The sequence below is a fragment of the Emydura macquarii genome, unplaced genomic scaffold (genome assembly GCF_026122565.2).
Source record: "Emydura macquarii macquarii isolate MOO-44397 ecotype Brisbane River unplaced genomic scaffold, CSIRO-AGI_Emac_v2 contig_1263, whole genome shotgun sequence".
In the NCBI taxonomy this organism is placed as follows: Eukaryota; Metazoa; Chordata; order Testudines; family Chelidae; genus Emydura; species Emydura macquarii.
The window spans coordinates 4,136,090-4,156,041 of NW_027131400.1; the positions used below are offsets into that span (position 1 = coordinate 4,136,090).

Consider the following 19,952-nt stretch of genomic DNA (forward strand, 5'->3'; position numbering starts at 1 on the left):
TCGTTGAGGTATGGAAAGACCAGTATCGCCTCCTGTTAGAGGTAAGCCACCACAACTACCAGGAATTTGGAGAACACCTTGGGGCAGAGGAGAGACTGATGGGAAGCACTTTGTATTGGAAAGATTTCTGGCTTACAGTGAATCAAAGGTATCTCCTGAGCAAAGAATATATCATTATATGGAAATAGGCATCTTGTAGGTCAAGGACCAAAAACACATCTCCCTTCTCCAGAGAAGGAATTACAGCTGCCACAGACACCATCCTGAATTTCTGAGGCTTTAAGAACTTGTTTAGACATTTTAGATCTAAGATCTGTTTCCACCCTCAATTCTTCTTTGGTACAAAGAAATACTTAGAGTAAAACCCCTTGCTCCTGTGATGGTGAGGGACTGATTCTATTGCTCTAACCAGGGAGAGAATTGGTCTCTTGTCTTCATACAAGCTCGTGATAAGGGTCCCTGAAGCAGGATGGGGAAGGGGAGTTGAAGGGAGGTAGTGACATAAAATGGATGGCACAGTATGATGTTGATCTCTATGGCCTCCTTGACCTGCCTCCAGCTATGCTGGAAATGGGAAAGGCAGCTCCCAAAGGGAAGGTGGTGGGCAAATGGGCACAGCTGTAAACTAGAGATCTGGGAGGATTCAAACCCTGGGCAAACCCAGTCAAAATTGCTGCTCAGAAGACGGTTATGTAGTCGTGGAGGGCGGGTGGGCAGCCTTCTCTCTCTGAAACACGTCTTTTCTTGCGGGATTGGGTAGGTCTATGGAATCCAAAGAACTGAGCAGGATGCAATCTCTGGGCAGTTTGTTACCTACTAAACCATCTCTTGTTTCTAGATGTCTATATGGACAAAAAGGGAGCATACAGTGGATTTCCTTGATTAATGGAAAATTGAGGTTGCTTCAAATGTGAATTCTGATGTACTTTAGAGTACTTTGTTCTGATGAACAATGCTGAATTACTTTTCATTTTTGCTGGCAGTGTTGTTGTAGCCATGTTGCTCCCATGATATTAGACAAGGTGGGTGAAGTCATATCTTTTATTGGACCAACTTCTACTGGTGAAAGAGAAGTTTTTGAGATTACACAGAACTCTTTTTCAGATCTGCTTAGTGGTACCAAGAGTAATGGATCCTAATGCCAAGTTATTTAGTCAAGTAATGATCACTGCTTTATCAAATGAACAATATGAACACCTATAACATCCTCCAGTGTAATCCTTTTCTACATAAAATATTCCATATACAAGGTTGTCTTCTTTAGTATATTTAAGAATAATTTGACTGATACTCTACCAGCTCCTTTGAATTTAAAGTTACTTCTGATATCTTGTAAAAAAAAATCTTTCCTTTTAAACATACTGCTTTCCCATATTGCTTATTTGCTCAATGAAATTTAAAACTGTAGGACAGATTGAAGCTATTCTCAAACCATTTTGTAACAAACCAGTGCTACTGTAGTAATAAACAACTTTATCTCTGTATTCTATAGCATGAACTTGCCTTAAAATAGCAAAACGGTAAGGCAATATAAAAGAGTAAAATCCGAACTGCACTAAGATGTGAATTTAGTGGATTTTATTATACCTCAGATACCCTCTAAAGGGTACATTCAGATCTTGCATTTATGAGAACCTCAGGTATCTTAAGTGATACTGTTTCATTAACCTGCAGTAACACTAACACATGGTGGGCGCCTAGCATTTCCAGACATCTAGATATAGAACAGATGAAAGCCTATCCTCAAACTGTATTTTTAAATATATCTGATCTAGTATGACTTACTTTGTACTACTTATACTCTATTTGCTTTGGAAAAATAAAAAAACTTAAGAGTAAAAACACAGATAAAACTCTCCGGCATATTGGTTCTACCCCTTCCACTTAAGTAATAGGTTTATAAAAGAAGGATTTCATATCTTTATATTTCAAGACATTCTTAGACACTAGAAACTGAATTCAGTTAAATCTCAATGTCCTCAAAAGTTCTACTGCACATCATTTTCTCCATCTAACTTTTTTTAGCCCCAGATCTAATCCTTTTGGTCTGCTCTCAAAATTCTAAGACCAGATCCTGAAGCTTCAAGTTCAGAATTCAACATGTTCCCAACTATTACTGAAAGAGCATTCAGTGAAAATCCAACAAAGAATACATTGATTATTTCCACTAATTTGGAATGTAAATTCACAATTCAGAAGATTAGGAGAGCTCTCTATGAAGGTATATCTGAAGAACATTTGATAGATTACATACATATATCACCCTACCCTCTTATGAAATCTAGAGCGATGATTCTCAGTGATTCTTTCCAGACTACTGTACCCCCTCAGGAGTCTGATTTGCCTTGCATACCCCACTCACTTTAAAACTACTTGCATACAAAATCAGACATAAAAATACAGAAGCATCACAACACACTATTACTGAAAAATTGCTTATTTTATCATTTTTACAATATAATTATAAAATAAATCAATTGAAAGATAAATATCGTACTTACATTTCAGTACATAGGGCAGTATAAACAAGTCATTGTATGAAATTTTAGTTTGTACTGACTTCGCTACTGCTTTTATGTAGCCTCTTGTCAAACTAGGCAAATATCTAGAGGAGTTGATATACACAGAGGTTGAACAGGGGGTATATCCCCTAGGGCAGTGGTTCCCAACCTTTTCTCTGACGTGGCACACCTTGAGACCTTAAATTATTCTGAGGCACATCACCATATAGTCAAATGACCTCATGAATATTCATGAGCCAATCCAGAATTCTTCAAGTAGTTTTTCAAAAAACTCCGTGGCACACATGCTCAGGCCTGATGGCACACCGGTTGGGAAACACTGCCCTAGGGTGCGTGCACCCCTGGCTGAGAACCATGGATCTAGAGGACTAGAGAAATGCTTACATTACACAGCTTCAGTCCATCCAATCTCCATCCCCTCAAACACACAAGCTTTCTTCAAGTTTTGAAACTTTTAAGTCCCCATCTGTTCACAGCACTGAATCCTACAAACAGGACCACAATTTGACAGATGCACCATTTCTGAAACTACAATACAGTTTCAAGAATACTTTAAAAAGCTGAATTAGAGATATCATGCCTGTCTGCTTACCAAGCATTTAAAACTGTCATTTTAATTCATCAAGTAACAGAATTAGACTAAAAATTAAGAATACATTCAATTCCAAAAGATATTTTTCTTTATTCTATCTCTAAGCTTCATGACTGTGTTTTCTTGTTACAAAGCACCTGCCCTATTGCAGAAATACAAGGCTCTTAAGAGGGTAAAGACAGGGAATAGGTGAGTGCAAAGCAGTAAGGACATTCTCCAGACCTTTGTGAAAGCCATCTGTGTGCCTCAAGAACTTGTAAAACTCACTTTTTCCCTTAAAGGCCTGAAGATGTGCCTGGAGACATACACCTTCTTGATACTATAAGATGCATTTTGCCTTTCTCCACCATAAATGATAGATCTGACAGAAGAGTCTTTGAGCAGGAACATTTTCCTTGAATGCAACTTCCAAGTATTAGGCTAAGATGAACATGGAAACAAAAAACACCACACTGTTTTAGAATCCTACTAAACATTCAAGTATTCATTGGACTGGGAGCTGTGCAAAAGTTTCCATTGCTATCTCAGTGGAAACCAGTAATTTCAGCAAGAAATTCAAAGAGCTAGTCCTTACTCCAGACTGAAAGATTTGAAATTGACTCCTGTTTTCTGCTGAAAAAGATGCTAACCCTATGACTGGGCAAGCCCTATTGCAAGAGAAAATTCTTCCATTACTTTAAAGTATATAACTGAACATTATTACAAAAAAGCCTTGCAGCAAAATGTCAAAGTGAAAATGGTGGAAGGAAAAAAATGTTTCTTTTACTGATCATTAATGAGGAACATTAATATTTGGTGTGCCATGTAAACATTAAATTATCTATGAAAAATTACCTTTAAGTGTCTGCTGTCTTATAAAGTTAATAGCATTCCACTTGACATTTTACAAATAAGTACAATTATTTTAAAAAATCTCTTTTCAAACTAAGAGTTTATCAAACTAAACTTATTCACTCATGATCTTTATTATACCAGCGACTGGTCCTTCTACTTGTTTTTGTCACAATGAAATGGGAAAGGCTAACCTTTTTCAAAAATGAAGTTTAAAAACAAAAAATACAAAACATCATCAACTGTTTAAAAAACAACTTACTTTAAGTTATAAGGTGATTTTAGCTCTTAATTGAAAAGTGAAAATATTTACCAACTTTTTTTTTTTTTAAAGTATGTATTAGGATACGTGTAGAGTTCCATATATCTGGACTTTGCCATACTTTGTCTGGTATAAACCTGTTGAATTCCAGCTCTGAGATCATCCCATATCTGGTCAAGACCAATCTGTTTAAGTCCATGTGGGTTCTGACTCCTGTTCGATGACATTTTGTATTTCCTGTAACGTCTTCCAGAGCAGCAGTCTGAGATCTGGCTATTCCTCCATCAGATTCACAAGTAAAGTAACATTCCAAATTCAGTCACTCAAAAAGATATTCTTTACATACAAAGAGTGATATCCCCTTGCAAGATAACCTGCAAAAAATAAAATAAAATTAAGCAATTAGTTAACTTTCACTGACATCAGATTTAATTTCATCAGCTACTAGAACAAAAGATTAAGTCATCCAAAAGTGAATATTATATCTTTAGGGTGCTCTCTGCTAATAACATTACCAAAGCACCTACTCTTCAACAACAGAACATACTAATCAGAGGATTATTATTTCCACACAACTATAAGCTTGCCTGGTGCTTTATAAACAAATATGACAAACAAATACAACAGCTTTTATAGCCTAAATTAACCAAAAAGAAGGTGGTGACAAAAAGAAAGGTGAGGTCAAGGGTAGTATAATCAAAAGTTTCTGAGTGATATGCATGTTTTAGGAGCTTTATGATTTTTTGCTTCTTTTAATGACCTGCCATACATTTGATGGCAATTTTGTGTCATATTAGAAACCCAAAACAAGAACGACTACAATTTATGTATAACAAATCCATCATCTTAAATATGTAAGTGAAAGAGCAATGATTTTACTGTGTGCCTTCTGTATCACTTTAGCTTTCGTTATTTATTAAAATAAGAATTTGGAAGACAACCATACTGTTAAACTGCCAAAATATTTTAGAAGTCAGTAGTATACGTGGTTGCTGCAGATGAATATTAAAGTTCTTTACAACATTCATATCATGACAACCAATGGCAATGAATCTTAATGGAACCTTAATATCAATAAATACTGACAATATTATAGACATATACCAAGAAACAAACAAACAAAACTGCTGAAGGTTCACTTTAAAGAAAGCTGAACCAATGTACTTGAGACATGCTCAGAGATGCATCAGAGTTTATATCTGGCCAATTTAATAATTAATCCATGAATGAAAAAAAACTTCATAATTATGACCAAAATACATACAGTAACTATATAATTGTATTAGCACATTTGTTTTATGAACTGGTCAAAAACTTTATAGAAAAATCAAATTGGGATGAAGGTGCCTATTTGATATAGTTTGTTCACCAAGGGCCATAAATGTCCTTCCAAAATTTTAAGAAGGAACAGTACTGGGACCAAATTCATCACATTATTTGCTTCTGACCTTTAAGTAGGAAGGAAGTAGCAATATTCCTACGGGATCTAAAATATTTGATGGGTCCTTTGTCATGATTATTTCTGGATAGCTGCTTGTTCCACTCCAGCACTTAAACTGCTTTCCAGATTTTGTATTTTATTTTATTAAAAAAAAAACCCTCTACTTTTGTGTCTGTGAGATCTGGTGTTCACTGTACTCAAGCCCTGAAGAGTTTAAGGTGGCTCAGAAAGGACCAATTAACTTTATAGGCCACACCTGGGGGAGAGTCAGGCTTGACTGATAAGCACTAACTGGAGATGAAGCCCTGCTGGGCAGGAGCTGGCTGGGCTTTTATAAAGTCAGGAAGTTGAGCTGCAGGGAGAGTCTGCAGTCACTCTCTGGGCACAGAGAGGTGGCTAGGAGGAAACCAGGGGAGAGCAAAAGCCCTGGGATCTTATCCCTCCAGGAATGGTTTACCCAGATAAGTTGCAGGGAAGAAAGCCTCTGGAAGGCAGAGTAGGAAGCAGCCCAGGGAAAGAGCAGCGAGGGCTGAGACCCAGAGTAGCAGGCAGGCCCTGATTCCCTTAACAGCCACTGGGAAAGTGGCACACACTTGTAACTGGCACAGAGGACTACCTGAGACAATTTGTCCAGAGGGGCTTTGATGCCCTGGAAGGAGAAAACTATACAGAGTGATTCGGCCAGAGGGCTGTGTCACAAAGAGAGAGACCCAACTCGTGGAGGGAGAGAGACTATGGGAAAAGCGAATGATGGAAAGGGGCACCAGATAGGATGACTGCTGATCCCCAGACCCAGCCACAAAAAAGTGCCCCAGTAGTGACTGAATGCCATTACAGGCTTTCAAAATCTTTTTAAAGGTCAACTACAATATACAGTAGAACCTCAAGACACAAACACCAGAGTTACGAACTGACTGGTCAACCCAACACCATGTGAAACTGGAAGTAAGCAATCAGGCAGCAGGGTAGGGCGAGAGAAGCAAATACTATACTGTGCCTATACTTCATCTTAAAGGTCAGCACATCTGGGTTTCTGTCCCCAACTCTACTTGCCAAGTGAGGGGCAGCCACTTACAGGTAGAAGGCGAAGACACTGAGGTTTACAGACACTTCTGTGAGCTCCTCCTACCAGCCCAAGGCAGCCTGACTGGAGCATGCAGAGCAGAAGCGCACATCCCCACTCCTCCCCAAGAGGACCAATTAAGCACTAACAGGAGGGGGACAAGCTTACGGGGGGGGGAAGACAGCTGCCGAGCCCTGCTGCTGTTGCACTGCAGCCAAATCCTGGCCTGGAGTGGGAGCCAGAGGCTGAGCTCTGGAGGAATTCTGAAGGCCCACAACCTGTGCACCAATGTGGCCCAAGCTTTGCCTGTGGCTGCACTCCTGGGTCATGGCTGCACCACTGGCCGTGCAAGGATCAGGGGAGAGAGGGGGCACTGGCAGCAGGCTGGCGCCACGCCTTTGCCACATGTTGCCTCTGCAGCACAGCAAGCAGTGCACAGAGCAGGGTGAGCCTTTGGGAGAGGCGGCTGAGGGCTGGGGCTTGTAGTGCCAAGGGTGCAAGGCAGGCCTCCCCAGTTCAGTCCAAAGGCAAGAAACAGGAATAGGGCAGGGAGCTGCTTGCAAACCAGGCAGTGCTGCCAGATGCCAATTTTGCAGATCTCTCCCAGCCTCAGCTGGAAGACACTGACTGCAAGGTACTGTACCATAATGTTTTACTCAGAGTTACGAACAACCTCCATTCCTGAGGTGTTCATATCTTTGAGGTTCTAACGTATTTGCTAGAGTAGCTTTTTGGGGGAGAACCTAACGTCTTGAAAAATTCCCCAGGAATCTAAATTTTTCAGGCAAGCTTTTTTTTTTTTTAAAATAAAAAACCAACAACAAAAATCCTGTGGCCTTGACCAGAGTCATTAGCAGGATTGTCATAATAATGCAGAAATTACCCTTTATCATCTCCTTCTTGTCTATCTTTCAAAAGCCTTTCAACTAGGGCTGTCAATCAACCACAGTTAATACATGCGATTAATGCCAAACAAATTAATGATTAAAAAAGAGTTGTGATTAACTGCAGTTTTACTTGTACTGTTAAACAATAATAGAATACGAATTAATATTTATTATAAATATTTTTGGATGCTTTTCTACATTTTCAAATATATTCATTTCAATTACAACACAGAATACAAAGTGTACAGTGCTCACTTTATGTTATTTTTATTACAAATATTTGCACTGTAAAAAAGATAAATAAAAGAAATGGTTTTTTCAATTCACTTCATAAAAGTCCACTCAGTCCTACTTCCTGTTCAGCCAAACTCTAAAACAAACAAGTTTGTTTACATTTATGGGAGATAATGCTGCCCACTTCTTATTTACATCACCTGAAAGTGAGAACAGGCATTCGCATGGCACTGTTGTAAATTATTTACGTGCCAGCTATGCTAAACATTCATATTCCTCTTCATGCTTTGACTCGTAGGCTCTAAAGTTTTACATTGTTTGTTTCTGAGTGCAGTTATGTAAAAAAAATTCTAGATTTGTAAGTTGCACTTTCACAATAAAGAGATTGCACTACAGTACTTGTATGAGGTGAACTGAAAAATACTATTTCTTTTTCTGGAGGTATAGCAAAGGTGCACTCTACATCTCCTAAACCCCTCAAATGGATCTCCAACTTTTCTATTAACTGTAAATGTTGCTAACTCCATACGAAAGAAAAATAATGTTAAGCAAGAGTAAGCATGACACTTAATATATACCAGCATTTATTCACCAAGGAGCTGGTGAAAACCCACAAACTTAAACCATTATCTCAGCACACATGATGTTAATTAAACAAAACATAGATAAAAATGATTCTGCTATAGCTATGCTGTTATAACTCACCCAGATGGACAGCACTGTGAAATCAAAGGGTATGTTTACGCTACAATAAAAGACCTGTGGCACTACTGCAGCTGGCCTGGGTCAGCTGACTCTGGCTCACATGGCTTGGGCTGAGGGGTACAAATTGCAGTGTGGCTGTTGTTGCTCAGGCTGGAGCCTGGGCTGTGAAACCCCCGCAAGGGGGAAGGGTGTTAGAACCCTGGCTCGAGCCCAAGTCCGAAAGTCTACACCGCAATCTTTAGCCCTGTGAATCTGAGTTATTAACCTGGGCTCTGAGACTCGGTACAAGGGTTTTTTTATTGCAGCGTAGATGTATCCAAAGTGACTTTACTTCAGAATAATTATTCCATTTCCAAAGGCTACAGAGACCTATTTGCTACTCCTAAAGAGTCATGCCAAACTTCTTGGTGATTGCCATCTCCCTTTATTTCCCATTACCTTATTAGCTAGTGTTATACTATATATTCATACTTTAGGCAGCAGCACAACAATTTCCTGCATCATGTTTTTCCAATGCCATCCTATTTTTCTCCTGCATCCAAAGAATGTCAACAAACTGGGACCTACTAAAATTCTTGTCAATCATGCTGATGACAGTACCATCAAGAAATCTACTGCTTGCATCTTAAAGTGATAAAAGAACTACTCTACATAATAACATTCCGCTAAAATTCTGTAAATTCCTGAAAGGGAAAAAGGGCACAAAGGTAGAGAAGACAGATTCCCTTCCTTTATACCAAAATAATATTAAAACCATGTCTTGCCAGTGATACACAAAAACTTCAGTTGCTAAGAAAAAAAAAAGGTTATATATTTGAAACTCAGGTAATAAAAGTTTGCTTTCAATTAATAGCCAGTAAAGAGCACTTCATTTCTTTTAGAAATTCAGGTTGAGAAAAATGGATGTGTATACAGTATGAAACTTATAAAAAGAGCACCAATATTTATCCACTAATATCAACTGTAAAATATGTGCTACTGTAATTCAAAACAATGGTGCTTTAAAAATATTTCCATGAATTATTTCCATATTAAAAATACCTTATTACAGGCGTGGCCCCAAGGCACATACACACATTCATTTTCTTTCTTCTATGCTTTATTACACCCACTAATTTCCAAAATAAAGTTGTAAAGTTGAGAAAACTACAATTCTGTTATTTTAAATTCTCTACTTTTATGTACTAATAAGCAGGTATTAGCTTTCTGACCACAACAATCACTTGTAGGTCTTAAGTAAAATTTTCAAACGCCCCTAATTGACTTAGGACTCTAAGTCGCTTTTTCAAAAGAGTAATGTAGTCAGGCACTTTTCAAAAGTTTAAACCCTTGCCTAATTTCAACCCACAGAATGAGAATACTCTTCTATCACTCCTAGAACAAGGTGCAGCTAAGAATCAGATGTGTCTGTGCCAAAAAGCAGTAAAAGATTATGAAAAATCAAATTTCATTACATATTACACAGTACATTAAAAAAATTCATAGGCTGTGAAGACTAGTAGTAAAGTTTAAATCTTGGCAGCCTCATTACACACTATTTTACAGATTAAGATCAGAACTCCACTCTCCATATTTTGCCAACATAGCACAAAACACTGAACTTATTTAATTTTTCTAAAAATGAATATGGTTCTCACTATCACAAACACAGTACACATTTGTAAGGATATGCAAGCAGCCATCAGTCCTTGGCAGACCCTGGTTCACTCAACCTACTCTGGCCAGATGGTGCAAGCATATCAGGCCTTCGGTGATCAGAGCAAAAAGCAAAGTAAATGGCTTCTTGAACCCAAAGCCAAAACAGAAAAGGAATAAGGCTTATACAGCCAGAGTCCAAAAATGCAAAATGAGATTCTTGCAGCCAAAAAGCCTTTATTAAATGAACTTTTCTGGCAGTTCAATTCCAGTAGTTAGACAAGAGGCACCCTTTTTCTATTAAGTTCCACTCCCACCCTCCCAACGGTCTTTAACACCTCAGTCAAGCCCCACTCCACCAGACCAGGTTAATTCTCTGCAGACCCTACATTGAGTGAAGGCAACTGTTAAATTTAAAATTACCTGTCCCAATGAGCAACAGCAATTTAACCATCTCACCACTAAACAAAAACAATTGTTTAAACACCCTATCATAGAGATCAATAAATATTTATACTACAGAAATACAAGCACATGTGCTCACAAGAACAAGGGCACACTAGACATATATACTGCAAACATATACTACCAGGAAAGGTGCGTAGGTTAGATTTGTTCTCCAACACTAATTACTGTAATTTAGACCAGTCTTCAAGAGGCTTGAACCACACAAAAAACGCTTATTTCAGCAGATTTTAAAAACAACTCCGGCTGCTACATGGTCTACACTATTAGCTCCAGCTAGTTTTAAAATAAATCCAGCTGAACTGACCTTAAAATATGAGAATTTTCTTGGAAAGCTCCTTTACCATAGATTACTCCGTAGATTTTAGCCTTGTATTACACTTATCTGGGCATATAAAAGAAAACCTTTTCTTGGCATCTGTTGCCATAGACTGTTAGTATGAAGCAGACAATTTGAAGCATATAAAACCAGTTCACTATTCTTCATCCCCAGTCCCCAAAGATGTGCAGCATAATTCCTCTCAGATTTCAGTATGTGCAACATCAGCATACAGAATTTGCGCTCCATAAAACTTTCTTATGAATCAATGCCAATGGTGGGGGCAAGACTAGACCTTTGGCAGCATATGCATGAATGTAAAGTAGAGTGTTCAGAAATAACACCTTACCTCTGCTGCACACCCCTTTTCTACAAAATCCGGTTCAATACAACTCTTCAAGTTTGCTCAACTGTAAACATTAACTTGAAAGAAATGTGATCTAAGAATGTGATTATCTAAGAACAATCATAACAAAATATATTTTTTCACATGAAAGATTTCCATGTCACAAAGTTCTGCTCAGATTTTTTTCTTCAACATAAGAATATTATGGGCCAGAATCTGAAAGCCTGGCCTCCACCATTTTTGTATCCCAGGTTTGATGGCATAAAATTCTGGGCACTATTTTCCTCTATGATGGAGTCTCTCAGGCCTTCTTTTCCCCCACTGCTGATGGTAGTAGCATCCTGACAGCTCCCCACCTACGGAAACCCCACTCAGACTGGGTCACCAACTAGAAGATTCCTCCAGACACCTACAGGGGTGAAAAGGATTTATAGATACATAGATTCCAAGGCCAAAAAGCATCATTGTGATCATCTAGTCCAGTGGTTCTTAACCTTTCCAAACTACTGTACCCCTGAAGCCTGAGTCCCACCCCCATGGGGCTGAGGCATGTAACTTAGTTTCATGGCACCCCTGTGGCTCCAGGCAATTGCCTTTCTTGCCACCCCCAATACCAGCTCTGCACTTGCGACCCCTCTAAACCCCCAGGTTTAGATTCTAGTCTGACCTCATGTATAATATAGGCCACAGAACTTCTCCAAAATAATTCCTAGAGCATATCTTTAAAAAAAAAAAAAAAAAAACAATCTTGATTTAAAAATTGTCAGTTATGAAGAATCCAAAATGATCCTTAATAAATTGTTCCAAAGGTTATTCATTGCCACAGCTAGGAATTTATACCTTATTTCCAGTCTGAATTTCTCTAGCTTCAACTTCCAGGCATTAGATTATATTACACCTTTCCCTGCTAGATTGAAGAGCCATTATTAAATATTTGTTCCCCACATATAGATTGTAATCAAGTTACCCCTTAACCTTTGAGCCTATCACTATAAGACATGTTTTCTAATCATTCTTGTGGCTCTTCTGTGAACATTCTCCAATTTGTCAACATCTTTCTTGAATTGTAGGAACCAGAACTGGACACAGTATTCCAGCAACTGTCAGCACAGTGCCAAATAAAAGTAAAATAACCTCTACTCCTACTTGAGTATCCCATTTATGCCTCCAATATTTGCAGTAGCTGTTTTGGTCACAGCTTCACACTGCAAGCTCATGTTCAGATGATTATCTGCCAGGACCCCCAAATATTTTTCAGAGTCACTGCTCGCCAGGATAGAGTGCCCTATCCTGTAAGTATGACCTTACATCCTTTGTTCCTAGATATATACATTTACATTTAGCTGTATTAAAACATAGGTTGCTTGTGCCCAGTTTACCAACTGATCAAGATCGCTCTGAATCAGTGATCTGTCCTCTACATTATTTACCAATTTTTGTGTAACCTGCTAACTGTCAGTGATGACTTTAAGTTTTCTGCATGTCACTGATAAAAATTTTAAATAGCATAGGCCCAAGAACTGATCCCTGTGGGACTTCACTGGAAACACAGCCACTAGATGACAATTTCCTGTTTACAGTTAAATTTTGAGACCTATCAGTTAGCCAGTTTTCAGTCCCTTTAACAGTTAACATGTTAACTTTATATCATTCTAGTAAATCAAAATGTCATGTGGTACCAAGTCGAACACCTAACAGACATCTAAATATATGATATCAACACTGTTACCTTTATCAATCAAACCTGTCATCTCCTCAGAAAAAGACACAAAGTTAGTTTGACAATCTATTTTCCATAAACTGATGGATCTGTATTAATTACATTAGCTTCCTTTAAAGCTTTAATCGAGTCCTGTATCAGATGCTCCAGTATGTTGTCTGAGATCAATGGCAAGCTGACAGGCTTACAATTACCTACATAATCTTATTTATCCTTAATTGGCGCAACATTTCTTCCAGTCTTCCCAAACTTCCCCAGTGCTCCAAGACTTAGAGAAAATCAACATTAAATTGTCCAGAGAGTTCATAAGCCAGCTCTTCTAAAACACTTGGATGAAAGTTAACCAGAGTAGTGAGGTGCTTTTGCTGGCATAGCTTAGTTATATTGGTTCCCTGCAGAAATTAAACTATGCTAACAAAAGGACTCTTATTCCAGTATACCTGCATCTCCATTAGGGTGTTTGCCAGTTAAAAAATGTCATGGGAAAAAAAAAAATCACATGCCTAACCAACCTTACTATATTAGTTTCTAGTGTAGACCGGACCAAAGCAAAATTAAAAAAGAAAAGTGTCTAATCTCTTTAAGATATAGTAATTTTAGGTGATATAACAAAAGAAAGTACAAAACTGTCAGACAAATTTGATTTTCAAGTTGAATGTGTCCCTTTAACTCAAGACCTTGGATATTCCTATGTCTGACATGTTACAAATCCTAGGATGCTTTTAACTGATCTTGTAGGGATTACCTTTGCACTTTTTTGCCTACCATGCTCATCTTTTACATTAAGCTGGAATGTGGTGCTTTGGGAGAAGAGAGTGTACCTGCACTGAAGATCAAGTTAAAAAGTGAGCATGAGAGAAAGAAAAGTTTAAGTGGTTAGAAGGACCTGCAGACCTACTTCATTCAAACCAAGCATGACACCTAAGTCCAAAACTGAACAAACTGAACAAAGTTAGCAAATACCCTGCCCAGAAGGACAAATTAGATAAAGGCTTCCTGTTGAACTGGCTACAGAGATGCAGCAAAGCAAGGTGAGGGAGGACACAGCCAAGAAAGGACAAAAACATAGAATTAAGATAGCAGAGCAGGAACAAGTAAGTCACAATTTTTTTAAGTGTGTTAAGATGATGAAATTTAGCAAGAAGGGCAACACCATCATGGAAACCCAGAAATATCAATTTGGGCAATTCAGGGATTTGACTGTCCCCAGATTTGGAAATTCTGTTAAGGGTGCTATCCTTCCTGAAACTTTTTCCCCCTGCTTTTTTGAAGATAAGTAATCCTCCCCTCCCCCAGTAAATATAAAAACATCTATTTAGAATGCATTTAATAAATTGAAACATTATGACCACACAGATCTCCATGGAGCAAAATCCCATGTTGGCCTGGGCTGAATTTCACTATAGCTACCACAGTACCTGCAAATCACCTCAGGAAGATTAAAATTAAAATACACAACCTGCTTTTCCCTAAACCCAGAGCACTGCCCATTCCATTTTAGAGAATTGAGCTTACCACAAAGAATGACTTCATATAATCTTTTAGCTACACACTTGAATTTTTAAATGTAATATCTTTATATAAGCACCCTGGTTCTTCATCTGATTTTCACCCTAACATTAGGCAGACCATGACTTCGACCAGTTGCTTAAAAACAATGAAATGTTAATCACTGCCATTCAGTTCTGGCCCCAATCTTCTTTTCATGGGCTCACTAATTTTACAGCTTCTTACACTTTTTTAATTTTGCAGAAGCTCAGCTGATCAAGGCACGTCAGGCCGCACAGCCTGCCACTTCACCTTATAAATAAAGATAACAGACACACTGATTTGTCTTGCAAACAGTCTGTAGTTTCAGAGAAGCTCGATGTCTAAATATATATCACTTGGGAATGGTTTAAATCCTGAAGTGCTTCCTCCTTATATGTACTCATACCAACATTTCATTCAAGGGTGACTAAAACACTGGCATTACAACTAGTATATAGTTAACGCAGAAGAAGTTAGTGATGCTATGTTTTGAAATGGAGCATGTTCTACAGGAATACTATTGTTAATTAACTTCCTATAAATGATCACTCTTGGACTCACTTCCCTTTTTACTCAATTTTTTTAAGAATAAAGCTTATATTTTAAGTTCTATATTCGACTGTAAATTAGTTTTAGACATACGCTGAACACAATTACATTTATTGATAATTTAAATGGTGCAATGCTAAAGCATTTTGAACTCCACACAGTACCGCTACATATCCCACCTTTTGACGCCTAAAAGACAACAGCCAAAATGGTGAACAAACACAGACTCGTACATAACTGTACTCGTCCATCAAACAGAAAAAAACCTTAAGTTACTGATACATGAGATGTTTCCTTCAGTTTAATTAATTACCTTAATTGTAATAACCCAACATTTAACTTTCTGCATTGCCCAGATCTTACACCTCACAAAAATATCATTTGTTCTGTTCTACAAAAGAAGTGAGATGAGTATTTCCAACAACTTGTTATTTTTAAATTAATCTTTGCCTTCCAACACACAATTACAACAGCTCCTAACTGCTGCTAGGCTTTGTCTATACAAAAAAAAGTGCACCAGTTTAACTAAAACAGTTTATAAATTAATCTAGTAAAACCAAAGCAAACTCTCAATGTAGACATCCTTAAAAATCTTGCTTGTATCACTCAGTTACAAAGTTAAGCTTGCACCAGAGTTGAACTAAATCAATTTTTTAACTGATTTACTTAAATGGGTACATTTTTGCATTATTCTAGTTATATTAGTAAAGGGATTTTAGCAAGGGCATACAGGAAAACAAAGGTATTTGGAAAAACACTTGCAATAAGTAATTTGTGTTGAGATTTAAAATTGTGAGAATTTTGAATGGAGAAGTTCAACCAGGAGTGCCAGAACCTTAGTTGGGAGGCAGGGAGGAGAAGCGCACAACGCCCCACCTGCCTCCACAGCCCCATCCCCTGCCCCTCCTATCCGACTCCCCCTCCAAAGTCCCACCTCCTGGCCAGGTCAGAAGCCAGATCCAGGCAGTGCTAAGAGCCACCCATGGAGCTGGGGCCAATGTGCCTGTTATCTCTTCTCCTCTCTGAGGGAACCACATCTGTGTTACAGCTTCATCACACAGCACTTCCCTATCTGTTCAAAACTGTGCATAATTGCAATTTCAATTTGTTGCTCTTGTTGGTGCCAGTGAGCAAGCTCTAAGTGCAAGAGCAGCAACATAGGAACTTTTAGAATGCAGGAGGCAAACCACACAATTCCCAAACCAACTATACACCTCTGGCCGCTGTTCGTTTTCTCCTGTACTTTCCTTTGGTAGATTATACTCTCCATTGTTATGAGACCACAGAGCAGTTCATGAATTTACACATGAAATTTAAATAGCCAAGCAAAGCACGGTGAATTAAGGACAGGACTGTAGCCTTGATACTAAATTATATTAACATTACTTAAGACCTTATTCTATCATAAAAACCACAGAGGATGAGAATCCGTTTTACATCAAAGTACACTACGTGCAACCTAAACCCACAAATAAGAAAATTGAGTTCAGATAAAGCTGAAATTCTGTCCTTAATTCAACCTGTTTCCCTGTATTTTCCTGATTTAGAGCTGAAATCAAACCTTAACATTATTTAGTCTAATTTCAGTATAGTTTCATCTTGTAAATTTCTCTGAGGATGAGTTATTACTCCCCTGCTCCTCCAGATTTCTAGGAAGTCACCCTGACCCCTGCTGGGAGTTGCTATATAAGCAGCAGAAACTGGAACCAGAAGCAGCAGCACACAGAATCATTGAAATGTTGGGCTGGAATGACCTTAAGACAATATCAAGTCCAGCCCCCTGCACTGTGGCAGGACTAAGTAAACCTAGATCACCCTTGACAGGAGCTTGCCCAACAATGTTTTTAAGTACTTCCAATGATGGGGATTTCACAACCTCCCTTGGAAGCCTATTCCAGAGATTAACTATTATAGTTAGAAAGTTTTTCCTAATATCTTAATTTAAATCTCCCTGATGCACATTAAGCCCATTACTTCTTGTCCTACCTTCAGTGAACATGGAGAACAACTGAACACTATTTTCTTATACTAGACCTTAATATATTTGAAGACTTATCAGGATATCTCTCAGTCTTCTTTTCTCAAGATTAAACATGCCAAGATCATTTAATCTTTTCTCATAGGTCAGGTTTTCTAAACCTTGTATTATTTTTGTTGCTCTTCTCTGGACTCTCTCCAATTTGTCCTCATCTTTCCTAAAGTGTGGCACCCAGAACTGGACACAGTACTCCTGCTGAGGTTACTACAAGTGCTGAGCAGAGCAGAACAATTACCTCCCTTGTCTTACATGACACTCCTGTTAAGGCTTATTTCATTCTGGGGTGTATTTTTTTGCATCTGCATCACATTGCTGACTCGTATTCAATTTGTGATCCACTATAACCCCCAGTTCCTTTTCAGTGATGCTACCACCTAGCCAGTTATTTCCTACTTTGTATTGTGAATTTGATTTTTCCTTTCTAAGGGTACTGGGAATTTACAGCAACATATCTACATTTCCGAAGGGTATTAAAAATCTATACTCCTGGGCGATGTAGCTATGCTGACCTAATCCCCAGTGTGGACAGTGCTAGGGTGATGGAAGAATTCTTCCATCAACCTTGCTATCTCCTATCAGGAATGTAAATTACATACGCCAATGGGAGAATCCCTCCTTTTGGTGTAGGTAGCATCCACACTTAAACTGCTACAGTTGCTGCACTGGAGTTGTGCTGTTGTAGCAGTTTAAGTGTAGACATATGCTAATGAAGTACTTTGCACTTGTCTTTACTGAACTTCATCTTGTTGAAATCAAAACAATTCTCAAATTCATCAAGGTCATTCTGAATTTATTCCTGTCCTCCATTGTGCTTGCAATCTTGTCCAGTTTGGAGACATCTGCAAATTTTTAAGCACACTTTCCACTCCATTATCCAAGTCATTAATGAAAATATTTAATAGTAAAGGGCCCAGAACTGACCCGTGCAGAAAACCATTGATAACTACTCTTCGAGTATGGTCTTTCAACCAATTGTGTACCTATTTTATAGTAATTTCATCTAGATCACATTTCACTAATTGGTTTACGAGAATGTCACATGGGACTGTGTCAAATGCTTTACTAAATTCAAGATATAAAAACCAAGACATGCCACATGCAAATACACTTTTGTGGCTACAGTGGCTCCCAAGCTGCAAAAGCATCAATAGCCCTAATAAGGACAGAAGGAAAGACCAAATGATCACCTGTGCTCACCCTCTCTAGAAAACTGGAAGCAGCAGGCCAGAGGAAGAAGCCTCCCATTGTCCCCCAATTCCACTACTAGTCACCATGCCCCTCGCTTTGTATAAAAGTGACGTTAGTTATTTCAACCTGAATTTCTCTCGCACTTACAGTATCACTAATAATCATTGCTATAACAATAGTGTTAGTGAGAGCAACTCTGAAACAAAGGACAAGAAGCATTGTATACACCATTACTTTTGCAGGTGTACATATATTTAATTAAAAAGCAGATCCAAGAGTGACATTTTCAATTAAACCTGAAATAAAATGTACAACTGGGAAGATGTTATAAAAATTAAATATGTTTCAATCCTTTACTATGAGTATAAGATTTAACACTGACAGACTACACAGATCCCTCATGACCATCTAATAGTGAACCTTCTGACTCTGACCAACCTTCCAAAAGCAGAATAATTAAAGAGGGAGATGGGGAAACTAATGTAATTCCATCCTAGATTCTGAAACTAGCAAATAAGAATAACGCTGCTAACTTGAGAAAGAAAGGATGGTGCTGAAGTATAATACTAGGTACCGAGAGATCTGAGATATTCCGGGGTCTGCCACAAACTTCCTGTGCCACAATTTCCTAATCTGTAAAATAGAGTTAATGCTTTCCCAACATCACAGGTATAGTAATTCAGGTTTGTAAACCCTTCAGGATTCTCATATAGAAAGCACTATAGATGCAGAATGTATTATATGAAAAAATACAGTGTATAACCTAAATTAGATGTATAATGCAGTTTGTTTAGATTTTTAAAAAACTTGTTTCTTTTGTAGAAGACAAATAAAATTATGTGCTTCTAAAGCACTGATGAGCTGACCACTCTAATACTAACTTTTTTTAGAGAAAGAAAAATATGGCAAAGAATTTGACCATCTCATGAAACGGTATTGCCCCCCACCAACACTGAAGATAGCCCAGACATCTTATAATGCTACATTAAATGGTATTATGAAAAGTCTGATGTAGATATGTCTCACTTCTGTTCTAATACCAGTGGGAGCCCTGGTGCAGACTGCCCTTGTCAGTTTCATCTCCATGTCATTTAACCCTATCACAGGAAGTCTAGGCTGCACAGCAATAAACATACCATAGCCAACCTACTACATTAGTTCTCCTAATGGAGATGCAACGATCATAGTGCAACAATGAAACGTTTTAAGAAAAATGCTAGTGTAGACAAGCCCAATAGTTTAAGAAATGAGAGAGAAAGCTATTTCCTTTTCTTTCTTGCCTTCATCAGAATCAGACGTTCTCTTGTAATAAATGCAAAAAAGCCACAGACAGTGTAATCACTGTGGCTGAAGAAGAAATAAAAAGATCCTATACAGTATATATGAGACTACAACTTTTATCAAAGCTTGCAACTAGTAATTGGCACAATTGGCTCAAATCACCATTTGTTTCCATCTACCTCATCTTTAAAATTCTGTAATTATGGCAACTAACAGTCTTTTGCCCCTGGCAGAGGCCTAGGCTGGCACATGGTTGTCTTTCTGAAACTGGTTTACACATTTTTGCAGTGCAGTCAGGACTTCCATAACCAAGTTTATTACTGTTTTCACTGGGTATCCTTCCT

General features: G+C 38.2%; 1 protein-coding gene across 1 annotated transcript in view; it reads right to left on the reverse strand.

Moving 5' to 3' along the window:
- The window catches only part of CUL1 (cullin 1), a 90,622-nt gene that overhangs the window by 67,581 nt on the left and 3,089 nt on the right, over positions 1 to 19,952 (reverse strand). The window contains exon 2 of the mRNA XM_067550346.1: positions 4,295 to 4,581. Within this exon, the coding sequence (XP_067406447.1) occupies positions 4,295 to 4,434 (140 nt within the window). The 5' untranslated portion in view covers positions 4,435 to 4,581. The remainder of the gene's footprint in view (positions 1 to 4,294; positions 4,582 to 19,952) is intronic.